The following is a 27,817-nucleotide window of genomic DNA, read 5'->3' on the forward strand; positions in this document are numbered from 1 at the left end:
GTGCTATATAACTGTTAACATTTGAATCTGATGATTGCATATAGCGCTGTCTTATTCAGTGTGCGCAAGAACATGCAGGTGGCCAGTTGCTGAGTGCTACAACGCACATTTTAAAAAAAGAAAGAGACAAATATACGTGACGTTTTGAAGAAATCATTTTATGACGCGAATAATACCAATCAGAAAACATCGTCGAAGTAATGCAATATTATTTGAAAATGAACAGCGTCAGATCGGGTGTGAAGTTATACTGGCGCTGTTTGAGTCAGATCAGAAACTGAATAAGCTGAAAAAGCTCCTGTTCTGACTCCAAGTAAAAAAGCATGAATTAATCAACAGAAATAACCGCGATTGACATTTTAAAGTTAACGATTTACAGTGCATACCAATTTATAAATTCAATGTCCGTTTGAGGAAAAAAAAAAACACTTTCTTCAAAGCTGGGAATCGAACTCACGTCTCTGTAGCACGGTAGGGTAGCTGTGCTCCAAGTCAGCAAACCGTAGCGTTAAGCCACGGAAGCTGTTGTATAATCCTTGAACCTTTTGTGAAAGTGTTTATTTGATGTTTGGACTTCAGGCTTCACAGATTCTATAGTTTATGCCTACATTTTGTAACATTTATTACTAAAATATGAAAAAGTTTCTGTTTTAGCAACGTGTTTACACAGATTACTGTAGAAACGGAACACGCACGAAATGCATGTATTCCAAATAGCGATCTATTATTTCCATTCTAAAACTCCAGCAGTTCAGTCACTCCCAGATAATCAAACAAGGCATGAGCTGGGAAAACTTAGTGAACGTTCTGCGACGGTGGGGGATGGAATAGCCGGCTGCTCCTCTTAATCGGCACATTTAGAAGACAAAAGACAGGTGAGAACAGTTTTAAGGTGGGCCGGATCTACGAGTTTTTTCGTAGACTCTGGTAATTCTAGTGTTAAGGGCTTTTCTTATCCACTAACATCAGTGTTTTAGCAGCTTAAGGGGTCCACACTAAGACCTTAGGTGCTATCATGGATAAAGGTTCTACAAACCTTAGTAAAAGAAGAAAGACACAAATGTTTTGGTTAGAGATCGTAATTGTCACAGTACACTTTTGGGACTCTCTCAGCAGCCAAGTGTTATCAAGAGTAGAAGAGAAATTGCATTTTAAGTTAAGGGAGGATTCTGTGTAGAAATGCTGACGTTAAAAGGAGCTCAGCAGCTGCATTACAATCCTTGAGGATTATCTTTAGAGATAGGACAGTGGGAACTTAGTGTGCAGGCCATGAGAATATCTGCCAGTAGCACAATCCATTATACAGTCATCAAAAACCATTATCAAACCTTAATCCAGTACAGAGAACTGACTGTCCAAGAGCCTGTTCCAGCAGCACAAGTCACAAGCCATGAACTAACCCAAGACTGGGTGCTGGTCCATTACAAGGGTCACTCAACCATAACATGTAATTTTGGAGTTACCAATTCATCAAACATGTAAGCAAACATACCTTGAACTTGTGGGAAATACGCAACTTAGTAACTGGTTCACAATACACCATCTCATGGATATATCCAAAAGAGAACAAGGATGTAGAACAATGACTATAACAAAAATATTTGCCACCTGCATTAACAATGTACATGTTATAAATATAAATCAACTAATTTAAAGAGAAGATGGCCTAAGTTTGGTTAGATTACCAATATGATGAAACAGTGCATAATGACATTCTCACAGATGTCTTTCTAATTGTGCACACCTTTTCCAGTGACAGCTAAAAAGCTTACAAAAATCCAACCATTTAAATAAAAAATTATCGCTTTGAAATCAAAAAACAAAGTTGGTAAATAAGCCTGAGCTAAAATCACACTGAAGGATTTTAATTCAATCGATGGTAAATAAGCCTGAGCTAAAATCACACTGAAGGATTTTAATTCAATAGACTACTTTTTGGAAAAATGGTAAATTGAGTAGAAGCAAATTTTAAGAACAGTGTAAGATACAATGTCAATAATAGCAATGTCTGATAGTTGTGTGGGTTTGTCATAACAAAATAAGTGCACTTATGAAAAACCCACAAGAAACTATCCATAAACTCCACAATTTCATTAAAAACAGTATGCCGATCAAGTATAAACGTTAAGAAAAACAACTGAGTAAGTAGCAATTCAGATACCTAATCATACACCCCAATTCCACATTGCTATTCATTCACATAGAAACAGTCACACTGACAAAAGGCCACTAAAAATCACCTAATAGCCCAACACACATCCTATTTGGGTTGGGGAAGTGCTGTGGAGGAGGACACACCAGAAAACCCATGCACACAACAAGTGGACATAACATTTGAATTGAGGATGTTAGATCGATAAGGCAGTAGCCATAACAACTGCACCTGGATTTCTCCCCTGTATAGTCTAACCAAAAATTCTGTACCTGTCATATAAAACTTCATATGCTACACAGAATATCTGTGGTGCTATAAACCATGACTATTTGCAAAGCACGAGTAAGCATTTACCAGCATGACTTTTACCTGCATTCATTCTAACACAATCTGCTGCATTACTTTCCTATCAATGATAATACATTGCAATGGTCCACATAGACATCATAAGTGCATTTCTGCTTTATGATATGGGAAGTCATTTTTCATCCTCACAGGTGGATTTGCAATCATGCATAATAAAGGTAGAATCTCTTGGGCCACCCTTTATCTTAACCAGACACTCATTAGGGTCAGCAGCTTCTCTTGGGGAGTTTAAGAGTTCTACTTTTACTTTAGAATAAATCCAGACAGTTCAGAGCTTGGGAAGTTTACATTTTTTAAATCATTTCATATAAATGGTACCATATAAATGTATGTTCTCCAAATTAAGACAACCCTAATTGTTAAATACTGGCGGATGGATGGATGGATGGATGGATGGATGGATGGATGGATGGATGGATGGATGGATGGATGGATGGATGGATGGATGGATGGATGGATGGATGGATGGATAGATAGATAGATAGATAGATAGATAGATAGATACTTTATTAATTCCAAGAGGAAATTCATAGCGCTTTGAGTACTGAGAAAAGCGCTATATAAATGTAATGATTTATTTATTTATTTATATACTCCAGCAGCAGCATACTGATAAAAAACTATATTAAAGAGTGATAAAAATGCAGGTATAACAGACAGTAACTTTGTGTAATGTTAACGTTTGCCCACCCCCCCGGGTGGATTTGAAGAGTCGCATAGTGTGGGGGAGGAATGATCTCCTCAGTCTGTCAGTGGAGCAGGATAGTGATAGCAGTCTGTTGATGAAGCTACTCCTCTGTCTGGAGATGATGCTGTTCAGTGGATGCAGTGGATTCTCCATGATTGACAGGAGCCTGCTGAGCGCCCGTCACTCTGCCACGGATGTTAAACTGTCCAGCTCCGTGCCTACAATAGAGCCTGCCTTACACCAGTTTGTCCAGGCGTGAGGCGTCCCTCTTCTTTATGCTGTCTCCTAAGCACACCATCATGTAGAAAAGGGAGCTCGCCACAACCATCTGATAGAACATCTGCAGCATCTTATTGCAGATGTTGAAGGACGCCAGCCTTCTAAGGAAGTATAGTCAGTATAGTATAAAATAGTAACTTTTATATGGTGTAAAATTTAGTAGCATCTGTTACCCTTTTCATTATTTATTCATCCTTCCATTTTCTGACCCACGTGTTACAATGGACGTTCAAAAAGCTTCTGCACTTTTATAATTTTGTTGGAAATGGTGAAAGTGGGAGGAGTAGTAATTGGGCATTAAAAAGTTGGTACGATACTAGTAAAATTGCATCGCAAACAAAGGTGACTATATAGAAAAGTGATGCATTTTGTTTTTGAAATTCTTAATTTAAAAAAAAGTGCTGAAACTTTCTGAATGTCCCTCAAGCATTAACTGTCAGTTTGAAATGTCCCCAGTGTCCCTGATTAGATTAAACAGATCTGAAAATATTACACAAAACAAACTAAAACCTTTACTGGTTACATCAGGCATCAATCATTAACCAACCTGAACCGACATCCTGAACAATTAAAGGACACTAACTTGTAATGGGTCAATTTAAGGTCTACAGTCAAAGTAGCAAGCATACATTTAGGTTTTGGAAACAAAGCTGTACACCTGGACAGGAAAGAGAAAAACAAATACACAAACATACACATAAATGTGAGGAGATTGATGAAACTTCACACAAACTGTTTAAATCCAGGTCACAAAGTAATCTGGAGTCAACTGGAAGTTGCTTTAACCATAAATAACCTGATCAGCATTGTAGGTGGAGCTTGGCCTCAGTATTTTAAAATAACTAAAGACACACTTCTAATCTATTCCATTTAAAAATGTAAACTGTCATCTTTTAATCTAGGGCATGTCCTCCTCTAATCTTAGCCTTTGTTCAGTTGTGTCTCATTTTACTAATGAGTGTATTTTCTTAACATTACCTATATTTATAAAGCTTTAGTCTTTACAATAATTACAATTCTATAAAAAAAATTAAAGATTTCATTTACAAATGGGTACAATTACCTTTTTGTTGAAACATGCCACATATGGTTATGATGTGTAATTGAGGTATGCTATATGTTGCTAATGTTTGTCATGTTTATTTTTGTACAATTTTGAAACTCTGGAATGATTTCAATTTATCTCACAATTGAATTACTAAAGAAAAATAATGAAGGATATTTAAAAATTAAAAATAAATTCACTTAGTGGTGTAAGGCCTGATAAATCTTAACCAAACCTAAAGGCGTAGGGATGGGGCAAAATTAGGATTTACTTACCCATAAGGCCACAGGAGAAAAGAGTAGTCCCTTTACTCATCTTCTTTGGGATAAGCTGCAAACAACCAGATACACTGTTCAAAACAGAACCTCTACTCCTTTGAATAATCTCATTATTCTGCTTTTCAAGAGCAGTAAAAGAAAAATGTGTCCATTATGAAATGATATAAAAAGGCATAAAACCAATAGATCTTACCCCCTCCTGCAATGTCTTCTGTCAATGTGTGTTGTAACTTTATTTTGTACAGTGATGTCAAGGATCAAGTACTAAAGAAGTCTGATTACTTACTGTCTTGAAATAGCAGCGCTGTTCATCGCTCACTTCCCACACATTAACTTATTTGCTGAGCCGATCATCAAACATCTCTACACACACATAATGTACAGTGTTTGCCTGATTTATTAGAGGTGAAAGGCTTCACTTCTTTTGTTGGCTTATTTATCATCCTTCATTGTGCTGTCTAGGCCTTCAATAAGCCACAACCTCATCTGGCAGACAGAGCTCACTTGTGTGGCACGCGAGAATTTAGAAGGGTTTACAGAGGACATCAGCTCATCACACAATTCCTACATTATTTAATCACAGGGGAACAAAAGTTTCTAATTTTTTTTACTGTTGTGGAAAAATTAAGAAAAAACAGTGAAAAGTAATTGGGAGATTAATATGTAGAGCCCACACACCAAACAGTCTTTAATTATATATATATAGATGTTCCAGAAAAAAATACATATATAAAATATGGAAATGCAATTCTTAGTAAAGTGTTCACTAAAATACTACCTAAGGTATCTGAAAACAATACAACAAGATTTAAATAAGCACACACATGAAAGGAACTGTCTGCTGCAAGCTAGAGGTCCTTTCCCAGTTCAAATAAAAAAAAAGTTAAAATATGACCATTTTTAAGATGGTGTCAAAATGTCAGATTTATAGAACAAACATTTCAAAAACTGCATACTTTACATTAGACCACAGACATTTAACATTTCTAACAAAAACATCTGCAAGACTCAGCAAAAAGATAATCTATTGTTACTATATTATGCTGGCATCAAGTCTTGTGTCGAAATGAAACACACAAGTAGCTTTCTGCTTTCAGCAGCACGTCAGCATTTCCGCTACAATCAACGGCATAATTTTGCTATCTTGGAAGTTATTTTTTGCATTTCCCCTACAATCAATGGCATAATTTTGCTATCTTAGAAGTTATTTTTTTGTAGTGAACTGGAAAAAATGCCATCTTTCCATGGAAAGTGGGCTATGTTCTTCACAGGGTCACCAGGTATTTAAGAGAATAAATAGCAAGGTAACTAAATGACAGCCAGGATCACCTGTATGATACCAGAAGGGTGGCCTGGCTTTGCATTTAAAATCACAAAAAAAAGACCAGGATGAAAACTGAAACAGTCAACTTGATACTTAAAAGCAAGCTTTCATTTCAGACAAAGGAGCGTCCTGGCAGAAAGTATCCTGGAGTTGTAACATATGTACAGTATATTTTGAGTGACCTGAAAAGGACAGAAACAATAGTGGCAGATTTTTTTTTTTTTTTAATCATCATAGAACACGTCATCTAGGCTCATATCCTGTGATGGATGGAAAACAAACTGCATTGCTCTTTATACAACTCTTTCTTCAGAACAATTTCATTCAAAATTGCTTTAGAACATGGATTTTTTATGATTGCAGCCTTTTCATGGGGCTGTCTTTCACAAATGAGTAAATCTTCCACTTAACAGGATAAAGTAACCAGTCCTGAGTCTGAAATTATGTGGTTTTATAGTGCAATCGAAACCTGACACATTCGCACTGATGTAACTTTTGAATGCATGCCAGCACACTTGTGGCATGATGGGGGTGATTAATTAAAAAGTGAATGATATGGTGTCCCTGAGAAAAGAATGAAAGGGTGTCAATAAGAAATGCTGGTATTATCTCATAGTGGTTAAGGCCTTAGACTTTAAACCCTGAGGTTGTGGGTTCAAATCCTACTAGTGACACTGTATGACCATGGACTCTAATTGAAAAAAACAAAAAAATGTAACTAATTGTACTAATTCATATTTATGAAGTATCCTTCTGATAATGGAAGGAAACTAGGAAAAATAATTTTATCACAGATTCCTGGTCCTTTTTTCTTGAGGCGAGGATACATTACTTGCTCATTTCAGTGCTTGCAGCAGCTGGGGAGTTATGACAATGCAACGTTTAATCCTGTACTGAACTTTGTAAACTACAACCTGACTAAACTTAAGTGAATTGGCATTGCTAAATTGACCCCATAGTATGTGTGTTTACTCTGCAATGGACTAGAGCCCTTTCCGGGGATTGTTCCTGCCTTGCAGCTGATGCTTGAGCAATTAATGTTTTGTGCTTTATATTTGTAAGTAGAATTAAACCACTGTGCAGTGATCTGTTTTACTTTGAATCACAGCAGATTTGCCTTTTTTTTTAATACATCACGGGAAAAAGACTTGTGAATATAATTGTGAATAAATCCTATTAAAAACAAAAAAGAGTGGGTCAAACAATTATTTTGTATTTGTACATGCCATCAGCATTGGCCATCTTTGTCTAGTACAAAAAATGTACATAGTATTAGAATAAGTCTGGACTGGCTTCACATCTGGTGTTGGTTACGGTCTTGTATATGGTGGTCTCAGTAGAGATTCTGGCTCCCTGTAGCTCTAGGTTTGACAAAGCCAGTGTATGATTGGTTTTGTAATTATAACTAAATAAGGACTTTTGCTACTCTTCTCCTGGTAAAACACTGTTGATGAAATAGCTGCTCATTTTTTACACTTAAAGATCCCACATGAAACATTTCTACTAAGAAGACATTAGTTAACCTCAGAGCAACATGTTGTAAACAATCTGCTCTTTCAACCATGTCTGTTTTGAGAAATGCACTTTTTAAAACACAAAACAAAAAGGCCATCTGGCACTGTGCTTAACTGGCTACACGTCTGTGGAAAGGACTTTTTTTTTTATATATAAAACATTTCAGTAATACCCAAAACTTACTCTTTGCTGCCATTTCCTGTGTTATTCATTTCTGATACTTCAAACACCAAACCGAACAATTGTCTTTATGTTGTTTTCCCATTTTGGTAATTTATTAAAGTATGGTACTGTTCCCAAAGCTATTTCAGTAAAAAAAAAAAAAAAAAGATGTTCCCAGTGTGCATATACAAGCAGCAGTCTCAGGAACAAGTCACATAAAAATAATAAGAAGCCAGCCTTCATAATGTATATTACTGTATGAAGGGAGCATCATAAACCTATTTGAGAAAGAGCAGTACATGTAAAAAAATATAATCCCATACACATAATCCCATACACACACACAAAAATAATGTATTAAATTCCAATAAATTAACTATTAATACTTTTCTGTTCTCAAGCCTCATTTTCAAGTATAGCATTCTATGGTTTCTGAAATAATCCACTCACTTATCTGGTTCTGGGCATTTTATTGTCTGGGTATTTTATTGTCATGGGGGCTACATGAAGCCCATCCATCACAGGGCACATTTATACACATCCATACTTCTACTGGGTTGAATTTAATCTACCTAAAATTACCCAGAGAAAATCCAATTAGACACAGAAACAACATATAAAATCCAAACACACACAGACTTAGATTCAAGAGAATTGCTTTCAATTTTGTCCATGTGGTAGCAATGTTTGCCTAGGAACACCAATGAAGAGACACTACTGCAAAATTACTACATACCTCCCAATGCCTTCTCATTATTGCCATATTTCTATAACATACTGGCTAATTTAAAGGAGCTTCCAAGCAACTACTACAAAAGACCTTGGATTTTGCCACTATCAAGGGCGTATGGATTGCAGACACACTTCTAGGCTGCTTTGTCTTCTCCTACTTTTTTGTTATTGGTTAGATTATTCGCAGATGTGGTGCCTTAATTAACTAGATATTAGAAGCCTCTAACTAAATTTAAAAAGGAAACATCCAAGATACTTTGGGTACTCTAGTGGATTCCATTCATGAGTCATGTGTGTGTTACGTACAGACTAATAAATAAATCAGTGATTTTACAAGCTCAAAAAAGGGGATGGCAACATGCACTATGGGGCACATTTTTGACAAAGTTTAATTCTTTACTTCTTCAAAATACAGTATTAATAACCCCATCAAGTTTTTTAGTTATTACGCATGTTTTCATAGTTAGCTGGTTGACCTGCAAAATAACTTTGACATCTAAGTCAAGATACTACGTACTTCAACATAAATGTTATCTGGATCAAATAGAGAATTTTCAGATCAAAGTGTCCTAATGAACTGCACCCCAAGCTTGACCCACTTTGAGCAAGCAATATATAATATGCATGCAAAAAAGAGAGTGCTCATATGTGAGGTAAATGTACAAACAATTGGGTAAGTATCTATTTAGAGCAAGATATATTAGTAGATTTCCCATTAGATGGTCTCCTTACATCTAGAACTTATTCATCAGTTGCACGGTAAAATTCAGCAGCTGGCAAACAGTCATGAAGTACAGAAAAGCAGTTATAGAAATATATAGAAAATTTCATAAAATATGTACTTACAAAGTCAAAAAGTAAATAAACATAATGCATAATTTAAAACTAAAGGAAAAAAGCAAAGAAAAACGTGAGATTTCCTTTTACTTTGCTTACAGGTTATTAAAAAGAATTAGCTTTCCGATCTGCTTCAAATATTTTTTAAATGTGTACGAACAATGTAACCTGAAAATATATAATTAGGGTGGAGCAAAATGGAAAGAAAAATACAGCAGACACCATCTGTTCATGCAAGCTGCTTTCTTCTGAACTCACAATACTTTGAAACATCTGCTGAGTTACACTGTGCCTTGGGGTACACACAGCTACCCTGGGTAGCCAGGCATATATTTCACTCTGGCAAATAGGAAAAGGCCTTTAATTATTATATTATATACATTATATATTATACACACACCACATATATATAGCACACTAAACCTCTAATGCATAATGATTTCAAAGAATACGAGTAAATGTTGAGACAAGACATCCTGGAAGGCTCACAGTTAGTATAAGAGGGTAACATTCACCTTTAATCTGTAAGACTTGTAATTTAAGAACTTTGTGGGTGACAGACAACTGGATGGCTTGAGGAATAGAGGAGTGTTATCTAATTTTCACTCAACTGCACCTAATGCCTCTACTGTGACAATCTGCAATAGCAGTGATTACCTCTATATTTAGGAAACAGGTCAACATCACATATTATGCAATGAAAGAGGAAATAAAAAAATACTTTGAGAGACCAACATTGAAGGCCACAGTAAATATTATAAATGATGACAGGTCATACAGGAAAACTGTTTAATGACCCCCATAAGAACAGAAGGCAAAGCAATGAATTTCATAAAAATGAAAATACCCTCCACCCACTCTTAAAATATGTAGGGACAAAGACATATTTTAAACTCTACAGGATATACAAAACAAACTTAAAGCACAAGAGTCTGCAAAGCTAGTTCGATTAACACCATACAGTCATTTTCTCCCCTGTATTTTATGCATTTGAGCCTCTACATTGGTGCATAGGTAAACTACTTTAGAAAAATTTCACAGTGTGGTGAATAATGGGAGAAGCAAGTGAGAGACTTTACACACTTTGAGGATAAGACAAAAAGGTGAATGATGATGGACTAAAAACTGAAAGGTCATTTTGAAACATTGTCTAAAAGCCTGCCTAGCAGTACCAACCACAGGTACTATATATAAAACAGTTTTCCCCTCATCAATTTTAATAAATGTCTTCATTCATTAATTTATCCCATTTTCATAAACTGCATTTTCCATAACTTTATCATATGGTGGCATTAGGCAGAAATTATGACTTTGTCTAAGATCATACGTCAGTCTTTCAAGTTAAAATTTACTCACAATACAGACACCAATAAACCTAAAGCATACATCTATGGGACAAAGAAGAAAACCCACATAGGCAATGGCCAGGCCTACAATCAAATCTGAACTCCTGGAACTCACCAGGCCTACAATCAAATCTGAATTTCTGAAATTTTGAGACTGCAGGTTTCTAAACTAATTCATGCTTAGTTAAGTGGGACTTCAATTTATTGTAGCAAATGAGTATACGGATGTCCAATTAAAAGTAAACTCGAGCATATGTAAGGTGTTTCAGAGGATTCCAAAAAGTATTTTAGTAGGTAACATTTTGTGTTTCTTCTTATATAGAAAGTATGGAAAAAGCATTTTTTTTTGAAAGGTTAATTATCTGCATAAAATGTAATCAAAAAGAATAAAATTTGCTATTAGCTTATTGCAGAGACTCAATTCATTCACACTGATCCATTCATTTGCTGAACACACCTAATTCAACTTAGAGCAACACTAGGCACAAAGTGGGCTCCAGTCCACTCACAGACGCATAATGGGCCACAAATTAAAAGAATAAGTTTAGAATTTTTGAAGTTGAACCTTTCTCACAATCATGGTATTAATTTGCAATAAAAATGTGCTGCCAAGTACAGAAATAGAAATTTCGAAATAAGAAAAAAATCAGTGCTTTTTCTTGTGGCTTCAAATGGTGTCCAAAAGGGGTCAACTGAGAAAACAAAAAACATAAAAAACTTGCCAATTACATATTGTAAAACAGTATGTTGTTTTCCTGAAAACATTTTTGTGAGATTTGGCCATCTTAAAAGAAGTCCAGCTTTGGTCTTCACCCCATTACCAGTCACTTTTCGTGGCACTACAAGGGGTGTAATCTTCTGTAGTTTCTTTTGTGAATAATTTTCTTTTGAGAATAATTTTGAGAATACATGCTTAGAGCATGGTTATTACCACAGGGTGACTAGGGCCCCTATCCAGTCACATTTGCCTTCCAACACAATTTCTTAAAAAATGTATCTATGTATGTACATAAGATTTTAATGTACAGTGGTGTGAAAAACTATTTGCCCCCTTCCTGATTTCTTATTCTTTTGCATGTTTGTCACACAAAATGTTTCTGATCATCAAACACATTTAACCATTAGTCAAATATAACACAAGTAAACACAAAATGCAGTTTGTAAATGGTGGTTTTTATTATTTAGGGAAAAAAAAAATCCAAACCTACATGGCCCTGTGTGAAAAAGTAATAGCCCCCTGAACCTAATAACTGGTTGGGCCACCCTTAGCAGCAATAACTGCAATCAAGCGTTTGCGATAACTTGCAATGAGTGTTACAGCGCTCTGGAGGAATTTTGGCCCACTCATCTTTGCAAAATTGTTGTAATTCAGCTTTATTTGAGGGTTTTCTAGCATGAACCGCCTTTTTAAGGTCATGCCATAGCGTCTCAATTGGATTCAGGTCAGGACTTTGACTAGGCCACTCCAAAGTCTTCATTTTGTTTTTCTTCAGCCATTCAGAGGTGGATTTGCTGGTGTGTTTTGGGTCATTGTCCTGTTGCAGCACCCAAGATCGCTTCAGCTTGAGTTGACGAACAGATGGCCGGACATTCTGCTTCAGGATTTTTTGGTAGACAGTAGAATTCATGGTTCCATCTATCACAGCAAGCCTTCCAGGTCCTGAAGCAGCAAAACAACCCCAGACCATCACACTACCACCACCATATTTTACTGTTGGTATGATGTTCTTTTTCTGAAATGCTGTGTTCCTTTTACGCCAGATGTAACGGGACATTTGCCTTCCAAAAAGTTCAACTTTTGACTCATCAGTCCACAAGGTATTTTCCCAAAAGTCTTGGCAATCATTGAGATGTTTCTTAGCAAAATTGAGATGAGCCCTAATGTTCTTTTTGCTTAACAGTGGTTTGCGTCTTGGAAATCTGCCATGCAGGCCGTTTTTGCCCAGTCTCTTTCTTATGGTGGAGTCGTGAACACTGACCTTAATTGAGGCAAGTGAGGCCTGCAGTTCTTTAGACGTTGTCCTGGGGTCTTTTGTGACCTCTCGGATGAGTCGTCTCTGCGCTCTTGGGGTAATTTTGGTCGGCCGGCCACTCCTGGGAAGGTTCACCACTGTTCCATGTTTTTGCCATTTGTGGATAATGGCTCTCACTGTGGTTCGCTGGAGTCCCAAAGCTTTAGAAATGGCTTTATAACCTTTACCAGACTGATAGATCTCAATTACTTCTGTTCTCATTTGTTCCTGAATTTCTTTGGATCTTGGCATGATGTCTAGCTTTTGAGGTGCTTTTGGTCTACTTCTCTGTGTCAGGCAGCTCCTATTTAAGTGATTTCTTGATTGAAACAGGTGTGGCAGTAATCAGGCCTGGGGGTGGCTATGGAAATTGAACTCAGGTGTGATACACCACAGTTAGGTTATTTTTTAACAAGGGGGCAATTACTTTTTCACACAGGGCCATGTAGGTTTGGATTTTTTTTCTCCCTAAATAATAAACACCATCATTTAAAAACTGCATTTTGTGTTTACTTGTGTTATATTTGACTACTGGTTAAATGTGTTTGATGATCAGAAACATTTTGTGTGACAAACATGCAAAAGAATAAGAAATCAGGAAGGGGGCAAATAGTTTTTCACACCACTGTATTTTATTTAATAAAAAATTTAGTGACCATGACTGCTGTAGCCATTTAGAATTAATCCAAGGACCTATGTCTGAGAGAGACCCTCAAAAATACTGGACACAATTTTATCAGTTTTTATCAGCCAGATATTTAAATAAAATTTAAAAGAATAAACTTAATACATAATTCGCCTGCCTCCTCACTCACGTCTGTCCGAAGCCGAATGCACAGTTGCCTTCTGCGCACAACCAAAGCCGAATGCGCAGTCACCTTCTGCGCAGCTGCCCGAATAACCTTATGAGACCGACATCCAACCCCAACATCGCGGCAGGCGGCGGATTTACGGCCGCAAAAATTGAAAGAGAAAGGCGACTTCGATTAAAGCTCTAGAGGCCTAATTACGCATTCTGATTCAATTAGGCATTCATTCAATACACCTATATCAGGTTTGTGGTGCTTATACTTATTACTATTCCATATTGTACTGGAACATCCATCCATCCATCCATTTTCCAACCCGCTGAATCCGAACACAGGGTCACGGGGGTCTGCTGGAGCCAATCCCAGCCAACACAGGGCACAAAGCAGGAAACAATCCTGGGCAGGGTGCCAACCCACCGCAGACTGGAACATTCATCATTCAATATTATACTATAGGCCTGGAAAATTCATCAACTAACAGTACAAGCCTGTACAGTAATGAGTAAAGCAGACTACAATCATTACAAAACAACTTCTTTGTTACTTATCATTTGTTCTTCATACACTGCTGACACAAACTCGTGCCCATTTCATCTTACGTTGTCGAAACGGGCTCTTTATCTAGTTTATGTATAATTTAGAAGCTATTTTTTTGGTAAAAGTGTCAATTCAGACAGTCTCTATACTATATCCCTCTGTTTTGGCCAGAATGATTCAGCTTGGTCTTCACAAACTTGAATCGTAGAACAGTAAAATCCTAGCCAATGTTAGATATATCTTTGTTTGGCTTAACTGAAATGTTGAAACCAAATTTTAGGTTCCAAAAAAAAAAGAAAGGCAAGAAAAGCTTGAACAACAGAAGAGAGGGAAACAGTTGGTCACTCAATTTTTCTAGGAGAAAGGTCAGTTTATTAATGTTACTCCACTCTCCATATGTGGTGCAAACTAACTGGTTTACAAGATCATTCATTTTAACCTATCAACCAACACATCAAAAATATAATTTTGAAAAAGTCATGCAGACATATATATGCTTATTATTAAGTAATCTATACAGAATGTGCTATCACAGTAAATAAAAAACATGTTTCTGCTGCTAATGACTTTAATGCTAGACAGCTTTTTAACATTGCCAACTTAGTTCTTTCCCAATAAACACTCAAACTTATTTTACAGAATTTAAGCTATAAGTTTTAGCACCTAAGTGAGTGCATTTCAAATTAAGTGGATGAAGAAGATTTTATTGCATAATGAGTTAATTTGGACCCATATTCTCATGTAAGAGATGTGGTGGTCTTAATTTTCTTCTTCAGTGTGACTTAGAATGTAAGAAGCTCCCAGGTTCTTTGTCAAATTCTTATACTGAAACACTAGGGCAGTAAAACTATGTTTTTCACACAGCTTTTCACAAAATAAACTGACTATTTGAAATAATGGGTGCATTTTGTATACAAATTTGTTTTTATTTTAGATGCTTAGGTTAAGAACAATGTTTATTATTATTTAGGATTTAACTGGCATTGATTGCAGTATTTTAGATTACCACAAATGTATAGTAAAATATGGCTTCATTGTATCTTGAATTTAATTTTAAACACTATTTCAGTGAATATTCATATTCAGTGTTATATTCATGTAAGCATTATCACACAATTGCCCCAAGCCTTCTTGATATATTTAGTGGCACTTTATCAGGATTCATGTATCTGTAAGAAATCATATTAATCCAAAAATCATATACTTTATGGGGGGCCATTATTAAAGATATAATGAACTGGCAGAAATATTGGTTAATTTCTAAGAATCATCCTGTGTTACGAAAGGTCTGTGAAAAATCAAACATAAAATTCTTAATAAAATTTACCCAAGTTAATTATAAGTGAAATGTTTTCAGATATACTGTACATATTAATTGCACATTTTGTCACTCTTAACCAGAAGAAATTCAACACTTTTTTTTGAGATTGTTATGTTTCCAGAAACCTATGGAAATCTAATACCTTAGTTTTTTTTTTTTTTTTATAAGTTTTGAATTAAAGAATATTTTTTCTTTTATGAGAATAAATCTATTAATTATAGCAGAAGGAGCAAAAAGCGACTTAGCTGGGTGAAAAAATAATGACGTGATTTAGCTTGTTTATGCATTTGTCCATTACAGGCACTAATGCACGCATGTAAGTATTTCTTTTCCATCACACCACTTGGTTCTCATAGACGTTTTCAAGCACCCCTTACAGTTGAAGGCTGGAGTACCTATGTAACAGTGCCATAAGTGATTCATGCTTTGCAGATGTACCACAGAAAAAAGCCAAGATATGAATGATAATGTAGCAAACTGCGGTGCTAGTGCATGAGGCTTGCAAGAATTGAACCTTCTTTTTGTGAATGATTTTATGGGAAGTTAAGATACAGCAACTGTGTAGATGCTTCTTTTTCACAGAGTACACCCATGTGGGATTTTGGTGCCTTTTACATTTTCAATAACAGTTGCTTGAGTATTGCTATCATTTTTTTTTTTTGCTGGCTTTTGTTGTTGATTTTACCACCGCTAACATAATGTATAAATAAAAGCAAACCAACAAGTAATAGACTCATGAAACTAAGTTTGCATATATGCAAATACTTAATCTTTTTTTAAATTAAATATTCAAACCTTATTTTTGGGATAATTTGACAGCCTTATTAAGTATGGGATTCAACTTGTGCAATACCAGCCTGCACAGGTAAAGTTCTCAAAAGCTTTGATTGGATCATGGCTTGTTGTTGTGGTGACACAGCATTGGGTTGGGGACCCAATATGATATCCTTTCATGGGGCGCAAAATCTTTAGTGGCACCCCTGGCTACAGCAATAATGAATTTAGTTGTTGCATTTAGTGGTTTACCATATCTTCTGTATGTGTTTCAACCAGGTAGCATCATGTTTCAACCTTAGTTTGGTTTAACTTTATCCATAGTGAAGTGGTCTAAAATTCAGCTAGCAAAATAGCGCATCAAAAAATTTAAAAGCATCATTTTTAAATTTGTATGACAATATCTGTGTTTTAATTTTACTTTATGATCTTTTGTTGCAGTGAATAATATAGCCAGCAATAAGTTCCTCAAAGTTAATTTGAGGCGAATATGAAAAATCCACTTTGCAAATCCAGGACATTCGATCTATGAAGCGGCAATGTAACTGTGCCACTCTACATAAATGCTCATTTGTACCGTATTCAATTTGCTAGCAAACAACATTTCCATTATTAATCCCATCAGGCTTTATTTTTCTCCACTACCTTACTAAACACTGGCATGGTTCTGTGCTATTTTACATGGAATAAATTAAATTAGCTGTGAACAACCAAATAAAGAGGGCTGCATCCTTACCAAAGGTAAAATAGTGGCAAGATAACAAAAATGCCTGAAAACTACACTTCAAAGTGGATGCATTCAGTAAGTTTTTAGACTTTTGTTTTTACATTTGGACCAGTGTTCCACAGATCCTGGGAAAATGGAACAGTTTAATAGGGGTTCAAGACAGTTGCAATTAGTGCCTCGTTACAACTTGTGCAACAGAGAAAGTTTGCTTGGAACATATGACCAGAATAGTAGCTGCCTTCACAAGGCATCCTCTATCATGTTGTTAATGAAAAACATCTGCCAGTATACACGCTGGCTAGAATCTACAGTGTTTTCAAAATTCTAAATGATTTACCATTGTATTTACCTGTTCTCATATAGGTGAATTATTATCTGCTTTAGTCTCCTTACTAATCATTTTTTTCTCAGAGTCTGGCACATACTTTGTCAGCAAAACAGAGAGGAAGTTTCCCGAAAACCAAGAGCTGCAACTGCAAAGATAGGACTTTAGCTAACCAATATGTCTATGTATTGTGTTATCAATGTGTATTAGCACAAGGCAGGGCAAATGTTACTACCTACCATTCTTCCAGCTCCTTTTCAAACTTCACAAAAACCAAACAATATGTCATATATTTCTAGTAGATCATATGCTGGGTTAATGCCAAACGCAAACTTGTTAGCAAAATGCTGCCTTTGTGCTTTCACCTTTTCTTTGTTGTCAATTGACAGATCCGAAAGTAAGCTATTTACCAGACAAATTAAAGGGTGCCTTATAAAAAAACATGGCTTTCTATCAACTCTAGAGCTGGATTTCTTTCTTTGAGAAAATACCCCACTACAAATTACTAAATACTTCTCTCAAATTCGGAGTGTTTACTCTTTACTTTCTGGAAAAAGTAAACACATTACTAAATTACCTTACTCTTGCATTACTCTGCAAAAATGACCTGTCTTTTTAGTATTTTAATGAAAGAATAATTAATAGTGTATGTTAAATAAGTAGAAATGCATGATTCATCTTAGCTTCATGCCATTTAGTCATTAAGGCACTATACCGGTACTAAAATGTATTGAACCACCACCTTTTTAAAATGGTAGTATACCAGGACTATGCAAAATTCTGTGATCTTAATTAGTGCTGGGCGGTATACCAGTTCATACCGAAAACTGTTTTTTATTTTTTTTATGATATGGATTTTTCTTATACCGCAACACCGGTTTAAATTGCCTAAACGACGTTCGGAATGTGGCGCAGCGGGAAACTGTTCAAGTGGGGACCTTTTTCACTGCTACACCGCTAAACACAGATTTGTTGCACTAGGGCTCTTTTTCACTGCTACACCACCAAATAGTGGGCGGCAGCATAGGTATGCTGCGCGGTGAAAATGGACAGAGAGCCAAAAAAAAAGGAGTCACGTCTGTCGCCTGGAGATGCTTTAGTTTTAAAAGGTCAGATGTGTAAATACTGTTCCTATACTACTGGATAATACTGCAAGCCAAGTTGTACTTGTTTTATTTGTTTTCAATACAGTGTAATGTACCTGGGTACCGTGTAATATTGTGACGACATGTTGACTTTATTCTCGTACTTTGTCATTAAAGTAGAACATCGTAAACTAAACTTCATCGTAAAATGAATATTTAATTTACTAGATTTTCTCAAACCCTGTCATAAGTTATATAGCACATTAAATGCTTTGTGTTAAGTGTTCCCCGAGCTTCTTAAACTGACTTCCACTGCACTAAGAGGAGGCACCGGCAGTGATCGCCGCACAGAATCCATTCACATGATATTCATGCTCTCTGAACATTTAGAATGCCAAGATAAATACTTGATATAATTTTCATGGTGAAATGCATTAAAGCATGTATTAATCATGTGGGGGCACGGCGGCGTGGAGGTTGCACTGCTGCCTCGCAGCAAGGGTGTCCCGGGTGTACCCTGCCTTGCATTTGCATGTTTTTCTGATGGGTTTACTCGGCGTGCTTCAGTTTCCTTTCAAAGTCATGTAGGATGTGGGGTTTTGTTATGCTATATTGACCCTGCTAGTGTGTGTTTTGCTCGTATTCTTCCTGCGATGTACTGGCAACTCGTTCAGGGATGGACACAACCCTGAATGGATGGCATAATTAAACATGTATAACAAAGATATTTTTAAAGTTCTGAACACTCCGTGGGCTAAGTTTATAACTAGTTTTAATTTCACAAAGACATTTATCGTGTGGTGATTGGTTATGTGGTGAAAGAAAAAGGAAGGATAGAAATTGGGGTTTTGGTACGTCAGATAGAGACAGCAAGTGTGCAATAAAGAAAGCCTGCTCAGAATAACATCCGTTGAATTCTGTGTTCGTCTCTCTGACCACCAGATCACAAACCCAACATTTAAACAATATTTAAGTTAAACCTGTGCGATACCCATTCATACATCCAGTTTTTCGGAGCCTCGTCACACCTGCCATAAAGTTCTCTACACTGAACGTACACCGGGGACCCCTTACTGCGAGGGAGCAGCACTACCGCCACACTACCGTGCATGTTTAATACCTGCTTTAATGCATTTCATCATGAAAATGATATCAAGTATTTATGTTAGCATTCTAAATTTTCAGAGAGCAGGAATATCATACAGTGAATGGATTTTGTATGGTGATCGCTGTCTCCTCTTACTGCGGAGGAAGTCAGTTTAAGAAGCGTAGTGATTAACAACTGGGTCGGGGAACACAACACAAAGCATTTAATGTGCTACATTAACTTATGACGGGGTTTGAGAAAATCTAGTAAATTAAACAATGATTTTAGGATGAAGTTTAGTTTACGACATTCTACTTTAATTATAAAGTAAACTATGAGAATAGAGTGGAAATGTCGACTTTAATCTCGACATAAACGGCGAGAATAAAGTGGAAATGTCGACTTTATTCTCGATGTATAGTTTTTTTTTTTTTCTTCCCCGTGTCCGTATTTTTTTTTCTTCACTGTGGCCCTAATACGATTCTGTAGGGCTATACCACATATACAATTATAAATGCAAGTTGCAGTTGTATTATTTATGTATATAGCTTAGCTTGAAGCAAGGTCCATATTAATGCAGTTTGCCTAAATGATAGTTCAGTTGGTAAAGATGTCATCACCAAGATTGCACTTGTTTTGTTTTATTTTATTTTAATTTGGTGAATACTGTGTAATGCACCTGGGCTTTTGAAGCCTTGAAGTAATAGTGCAACTATCAGTAATAATACAATTATTTATTTTATTGTTATTATTTACTAGTTTAAATATTATGCAGTTTAATGATGGTAAAGTTGTTTAAAAAGTCACTTTAACGTGTCAGTGGACAGAGATTGTTAACATTAACAGAAAGTGTAGTTGGTTTACAAAAAATATTTATTTATTCCTTTTCTAAAACATGTTCAGTGCAATACAACTTTTGACAAGCACTTCTGGATATTTTCCTAAGTCTAAATACCTCTTTGGATGGTTGAAAAGATGTTGTCAAAATTATAATTTAAGTTTTTGCAAAATTTGTTAAATAAAAAGGTTCTATATTTTGACTGCATCTGTCATGCAATGTGATTTCCTTCTCTTCATTAGTGCCACCCCCTTGAAAAGTATCACTTTATGGGGTAATGCAAACCTGTATTAATACTTGTGTGCACATTAAAATGTTTTTTTTTGTACAATGCTCTTGATAGTGGAATAGGTTATTCTTAGCCAGTAATTGCAGTGGAAAATGTGTTTAACATCCACTCATGCATGGGAAAAAAATACCGTCAAATGCCGTGAAACCGGGATAATTTAGAAAAATACCGTGATACAGAATTTTGGTCATACCGCCCACCCCTAATCTTAGTACATGAAAATATGACTGAAATTGCTTTATGCTGCCTTTATTGAAAGGTAAGCTCTTTATTTTTAAAAAAAGGACACAAGGAACAAAAATGCATGGCGCTAGCAAATGGACATTTGGCAGCAATCCAACTACAGAGCAGTGCTGCTTCGGTATGACCAGCACAAGAAAATCAAATCACACTAGTGGAGCTTTATTACATAAGTTGGCAATTCAGTTACCAAAAAAAAAAGATGGAAAAGGTTGATTACAATGGTCATTTCAAATAGGGCTGTCAAATTATACAAATGTTAGGCTCATATTAAAACTAAGTACAAATTCAAATATATTCAATCGTAGGTTAAAAATTCTAAATGCTGCTACATGCATATTTGTACTTAACATACTTTGCTTCATTATTATTAACATTTTTTTAAATTTTTGCTCAGGCTGCATCTGAAAAGCATGTCTTCCCTTATCAATACCAATCATGGCCCATCATAAAAAATGTATTTTTTGTGCATGGAAAGTGACATGATCAAAAAGAAAAGTAGAAACGCAACACTTCACATGCCTGCAATGCATGTATGAAACCCATACAAAATCACTCATGATTTAAAAACTTAAAAAACTACACCCTGCACCCCACACCAGCACTTCTTTGCTACGATGAATGCCTAATGGTTTTCATAAAAAAAAGCAGCAAACCAGAGATTACATGTTTGAAACAGAAACAAAACAGGATCAGGAGCAAAATTAAACTTTTAGGGCAGTGGAGAAGTCTTTAAAATCTGTTGTCAGTAGACCCATTAACCAAGACACAGAGCATTGCACTTGAAAAATCCATCAAGTTTTATAAGTTATGGTACAAACTAACAATTCAAAATAATAACAATGTTGGTCATGGAACTGATGTGCAAAATACAAAGGTATTATTGCAGGATAGTGTGTCTGGAGTAACAAAGTGCTGAAATTACTGCATGCTTAACATCGAGAGACTGTAGCAGAGTTGGCTGTTCAGGAGTGAGCCAGCATGTGTAACCGTGTTGGTCTTGGTTACAATAATCTAAATGCAACACTGTTCTTTTACTACAGTTGGTTTTCAGTTTTGTCAATATTTTTGTGGGAAAAACCATTCATTTTGCAGTTTGTTAAAAATACAAAGTTATGTGTTGTTTGCTTCACTTTTATTTTGGTATCAGTACTGAAGTTACCGAAAATTTTAGTATCGGTCCGACTCTAGTGTCATTACAAACATATGAACCAACAAGTACAGACTTATCCTTGCAATAATAGAAAAATAAATCCTAATAATTAAAATATATTAATATAAATTGACTTAACCACTCAAATACTTAAGGTATTGCTAGTGTAGCCACAGGAAGAGAGCACTTATTGATTGGGTATGGTCAACTACCTGCTAATTGTGCAACACTATGGATATACCTATACTGCTGTGCCTCTCCCATTTTGGTGCCCTTTACACTATCAAAAATGCCATGTGATGAACAAAAACAAAGTGTTTACATACTACATTCACTTTAAACAATTAACGGTTCAGTTAACTTGTAAACAGACAAGTCTCAACCATTTTTTTGGGAATGTTAAAAAGACGTGACAACACAAACAAAATATGCGTCAGAATACACGATACGACACTTATAATGTTCTCTTGACTGGATATGAAAGACTTTTTTGCCCAAGTAAACCTAATTCCACATGGGCTTCTTGATAAAGTGCCGATCCATTTCATCATTAAAGTTACTCAACACACACCAGTTTTCCTTAAACTAGAATCAAAATCTCTAAAAAGTCATTATCTTTCAAAGTAAAACTCTAAATCTTTATTTCTTAAAAAAAGACAGCATTGATCTTGATACAATCCTGATGTAAATAAATAATTATATGGTGTGTTATGGTAAGACATATTTTCAGTAGAGATCTGGCAGCATGGTAACATTCAATGTACTCTATACCTGAATGAAACTAGTGAGCATGTGTAGTGAAAAAATCAAGCAGAGGAGGCAAAATGAGTAACTGTGCTCACCTCCTCAAACATTAGAAGAAACGGAATGCCTGTCCTTCAAGATATTTACACATTTATTTGTTTAGAAACATATACATGACACAAATAAGAAAATTCCCGTTAAGTCCGTAACTATAATGTCACTATAAGAATTAAGGCTGTAATGCATTAACACTACTTTGTTAGTGAGAAATGCAATTAGTTTACAGTAACTCAATATTTTGTACAACATCACACCTAATTTTGATCAAAACAGCACAGCAAACTGGATTTTCAAGACAGAAAATCCAGTGAAGACCCCAAAAGGTGTTTGAATCTAATTAACTGTACTTAAAGGTTGCATTTTTCATGCTTACTCATAATCTGGTATTCTGCACCAATGTTCAACTGTGTGAAAAAGTCGGAAAAGTAATTGTATCTGTAAGACATGTTTCAGCTAAGAAATCAATCTTGCAGAAACGCAAAAAAACAGAGGAAATTGCAGTACATGAAGGGCTATAAAGCATGGAGAAACATCCAAGTGAAAGAAAATCATAAGAAGTAACAAATTTAAATTTGAAAATTTTGGCTTTCAAAGACACTAGCATGTCAGGAGAAGAAAGACTGTCAAGAAAGAGACTGATGCCAGTCAATGGCCTTCAGCCAAACTTGTACTGCTAAGAAATATACAGATTATCGTCCTGCACATTAATAACCCCTATCACACTATAAACACAATGAAGAATACGTAATACACAGCAGTATGTTATAAGTGAATAAAGAAGTGAAGTTAATTTTGCATTCTTGGGGAGGCTACTGACTTGAAAAATTAACGCTAAATTCCATATTGACATATATCACTGCTGGCTTCTTCAAGGTCTTGTTTCAGCATTTAATGCTGCTTGTCATCCAGCAATTTTTTTCCACCACGCGTTTTCAAATTTTGGGCATGGACCAGAAATACTTGACATACTCAGCATACATTTGTAATCTGGAGTTTAAAGTGCTATCCATTGTGTGTCTGTACAAGTGTTTGCCAACACCTAACCTGTTTGGTCATGACTAATTTTTATGGCTCCTTTCAATTAACAAACAAAGTGGCAAAAGTAAATTCTTAAACATGGACTGCTGTATTAAAATAATATATATTGCTGCAACAGAAAAACCCTAAAGACAAGTAAGTGTACAGAGGTCACAGACAAATAAGTATCCAAATTATGTAAGATTTCTCCTCTCACCTCAAATGATTTTCTCTACCATGAGCAGGAATTAAATTCCACTAAATTCCACATAGGACCCTCTGCTTTTCAAATGTAAAACATTTGTAAGTGCAAGCAGTTTTTTTCTAAGCAGCAAGTGTTGATGCAGCCAGGTCTTGTTCACTAAATACAAAACGTGCAGATCAAGAACTCTTAAAGGCTCTTAAAGGCAAGAAACTCAAATTATTACTTTTTAGCCTGTCACTAATGTAATAATGTTCATTTTATTAAAGTGATCATTTAAGAAAACTGTAAAAAATGAAATTACATTAAAATGAAATTCCCACACATGCTCACATGTATTATATATATTACCAGTCTGACAGATTCAAAGCCACAACAGAATCATTAGGGAAGTTTCAGAGAGGCAACATCTTACTTGATAGGCCCCTCACAGGGCTGTGGTAAAAGCAAAGAAGTGTTAACTTTCAACACAGAAGACTCTGAGCTGCAAGTTTGACTGGTTAAGTGGAAATAAGAAAGCCACTGCTAAAATTACAAAATAAGAAAAAGAGGCTTGTCTGGGCCAGGTGCGGTTGCCAGTCTATGATATTAAACCACTGAATAAACAAACAATTGGAAATACAGATACTGCATAGCTGTTAAGCTGTTCTCGAAGCTTTTGTCCTGTCAAGTGCCTATCGTGCAAGCTCTTGACTCTCAGAAACTTGTCTTCAAATTCTGTTGTGGTTTTGAGTCTGCCAGACCTGTTCCTGTCAGAGTTTCTTCCAGTTTCCAAGTTCTTTTTGGTGGTGTAGAAATCTGTATTCACTAACACCTTAGTTTTATTTGCAATTTCTTTAAAGAAAATACCTACAATTTTAATGGTAATAATGCTCTGCCTTTTTTTTTTAGTAATTGCCTTTTATCTTGCCATTATGTTAACAATATATGGTACAATATTGTCCAAATAATGCATCAGATAGATAGATAGATACAGATATTTTGTCTGCAGGGGAAACAAGTTTTTACAGGAGCTCTTTAAAAATAAATATATAAATAAACAGATAAATACATACATACGCACACACACTTTGGTCTGAGCACACACTAGAATGACTAAAGCAAGAAAATTTTGGCAGTCACGCTGAGGAATTATGCAGATATACTACTGTTCATATTATTTCAGGTTATTCACTGCAACTTGAACTGTTTGTGTGTGTGCACGTGTACATATACAGAAACATATATATATCATGTATATATAAACACTCACACATACACTGATGAGCCAAAACATTATGGCTACTCCCATGTGAAGCAAATGACATTGACTACCTTGTAGCAACAAGCACATGTCAAGGTCACAGATATATTATTAGACGATAAACTGACATTAAGTACCCATAGTTGATGTGCTAACTGTAGAAGATATGGGCAGGTGTAAAGACCTGAGTTACTTTGCTATGGGTCAAATCGTGATGACCAAATAATTAGGTCAAAGCACTACAGAAAGTGGCCCAAGGAGAAGAAATCAAAAAACAACAATACTACAATTGGGGGCCAACAAACATTGATGCAAGATGTCAACAAAAGCAACTGCATGTGGTACGGACCAAAAGAAGGACTACTGTGGCACAAATTTGCAGATAATTTTATAATTGTGAATAATTATTCAGGAATGGTAAATGATGAAGAGTTCAAGGTGTTGCCTGGATCTCCAAATTCCCCAGGTTTTAATCCAATTGAGCATGTATGGGATGTGTTGAAAGTCTAATACATAGCAGCTCCACCTCGCAACTTACAGGCATTAGAGATTATGCTACCAACATATTGGTGCCAGATATTACAGGACACCTTCTCACACTGAGACACACACGCATGTCTCAAATGACAATATAGTAACAAGATCTTCCCTTCTTCTGCACCCACGTTTTTTCCAGGAACAAAAATGGGAGTCAACACAGCTAAGGACCAGACAAGTGGAAAGAGGAAATGAATACATAATGCTAAAACACATGGATTTTCTACAAATAATATGAAGCTAAGTATAAGTTAGTCAGAATACCATTTTTCCTGACTAAGGTCTCTAAAATGTGCATAAACATGTTAACATTTCTGAAGTACTTTGTTTCTTACCAGTTCTGAGTCTGGAACCCTCTGAGCTACATGATTAACTTTCGTCATCTTTTCCAATTCCGCGGGTAAAAAAATCACCATGGTAATTCAATTGCATGTTCTGATCCATTCCAGCACAAGTCATCTGGAGGCCACATATAAGAGCTGCCTGGAAATAGCCTCACAGGTAGATTTATCCATTCGCTGTTCTCCAGGCTACTACTGAAATATTGTGCAATTTGTCTTCACTTCCTATATTAAAGAAAAACAAAGAAAATATTAATTGTGCTTTCCCACTTTTAAAAGAATGTAATAGGATGGCAATGGTTTTTGGAGTAATAACTTTAAAAGCTTTATTCAAAAACCCTTAACCATGTGACTGTAAACCACCCCAAACAACAAGTGGGACAGGATACTGCAATCTAACAATACTAACCAAAAATGATATTACTTCCTAGGCAGTCACAAATTTAACAATCTACCTCATATGAAAGTGAGTATTTATGAAAAATCTGAACTGAGAAATTAGTTCATACAAGTTATACTTCATGCCCTCAAGTTTACATACTACAGAAAGCATTACAAAAATCTATATCTAAAAGCATTTTAAAATAGATACTTGCAAAAACGTGTGTGGTGGTCCAGTAAGATATACTGTAATATGACATGTTGTATAAATGAATTCAACTAATATATTAAAATGCCATTTGAAAGATAAACTCTCTTATTACAACTTCTGATGACTCCTGGACTACCATATTGGAGAGAAGAGGATAGTAAACCTGCGATGTTACAGCTTAAATGCACTCCAATGTCTTAAGTAGTAATAAAGCACTTACACGCTATATTGAAGAACTAGTGCACAGTTGGAACATAAAATGAATGATAAATGTATTTATTTGGTTCTGCAGTGCTATACATTTCACTGATTTCCTATCAAATTGTTTAACAACAAGACTGTTAAGACTTGCCAGAGACACCCATAGGCCACTTTAAAAAATAGACAAATAAATTAAAACAACAAAAGCAAAGTTACTAATTGAAAACTACAGTTATTTCTCATTGCCAGGGTAAACACTTGGAGGGTCAATTTTTCACTCTAAGTGTTCAACCTGTCCATTAAACACATTGTGCATAATGTTTCTTAGACTTGCTCAGCAGTTCTACCATATATATGATGGTTTAATGTCTTTTTTAATACAGAAAGACAGAGTAGATGAGCAGAGCATACGTTGGCCCCACGTTGGAAGAAGTAAAGCAAAGCAAGGTCAAAAGAAGAAAATTCTGAATGTGTAATCAACAAGTTCAAACCAGGAAAACATTTCAGACATGTTCCCCGAATTTTTCAGTGCAATTGGAATATTCTATGCTCTAGCCAAGAACACTGACAAGGACTTATACATTTAAATAAATATCTAGCTACATTTCAGGATTACTGATTTTGACTCCAGGAAAGAAAATCATTAAATATGGAAGCAGAAAACACTCATTTAAGCTACGTATTTGTGGACCCCTTTCATGGATAAACACAGCACCCCAATGTTTAAGTCTAATAGATACAAATGTTTAATGCTGTAACAATTTCTCACTTCCCTGGTATAATTCTTTAATGTAAGATAGTAGCATCGCTGTAACACATTCTCATGTCAATTCTGTCATAGTTGGCAATAATTTAAATTTTATTTAAACTATTAAAATGCCATTATATAGGAGAAGCAAGCTTTAGTATAATTTAATTAATTACACCAGTAAAAAGGCACATCTTTTCAGTTCCTG

General features: G+C 35.6%; 1 protein-coding gene across 5 annotated transcripts in view; it reads right to left on the reverse strand.

Annotated features, from left to right (window-relative positions):
- fam53b (family with sequence similarity 53 member B) overlaps positions 1–27,817 on the reverse strand; it is a 207,610-nt gene that overhangs the window by 82,727 nt on the left and 97,066 nt on the right. For 4 of the 5 annotated variants that reach the window (XM_028795259.2, XM_028795257.2, XM_051922861.1 and 1 more), the window contains exons 2-3: positions 26,063–26,293; positions 4,809–4,863 (exon numbers count right to left, since the gene is read on the reverse strand). In XM_028795259.2, coding sequence (XP_028651092.1) covers positions 4,809–4,863; positions 26,063–26,143 — 136 coding nt within the window. In that variant the 5' untranslated portion in view covers positions 26,144–26,293. The remainder of the gene's footprint in view (positions 1–4,808; positions 4,864–26,062; positions 26,294–27,817) is intronic. The other variant, XM_051922863.1, reaches the window with a different exon arrangement.

The sequence above is a fragment of the Erpetoichthys calabaricus genome, chromosome 2 (genome assembly GCF_900747795.2).
Source record: "Erpetoichthys calabaricus chromosome 2, fErpCal1.3, whole genome shotgun sequence".
Lineage (NCBI taxonomy): Eukaryota > Metazoa > Chordata > Cladistia > Polypteriformes > Polypteridae > Erpetoichthys > Erpetoichthys calabaricus.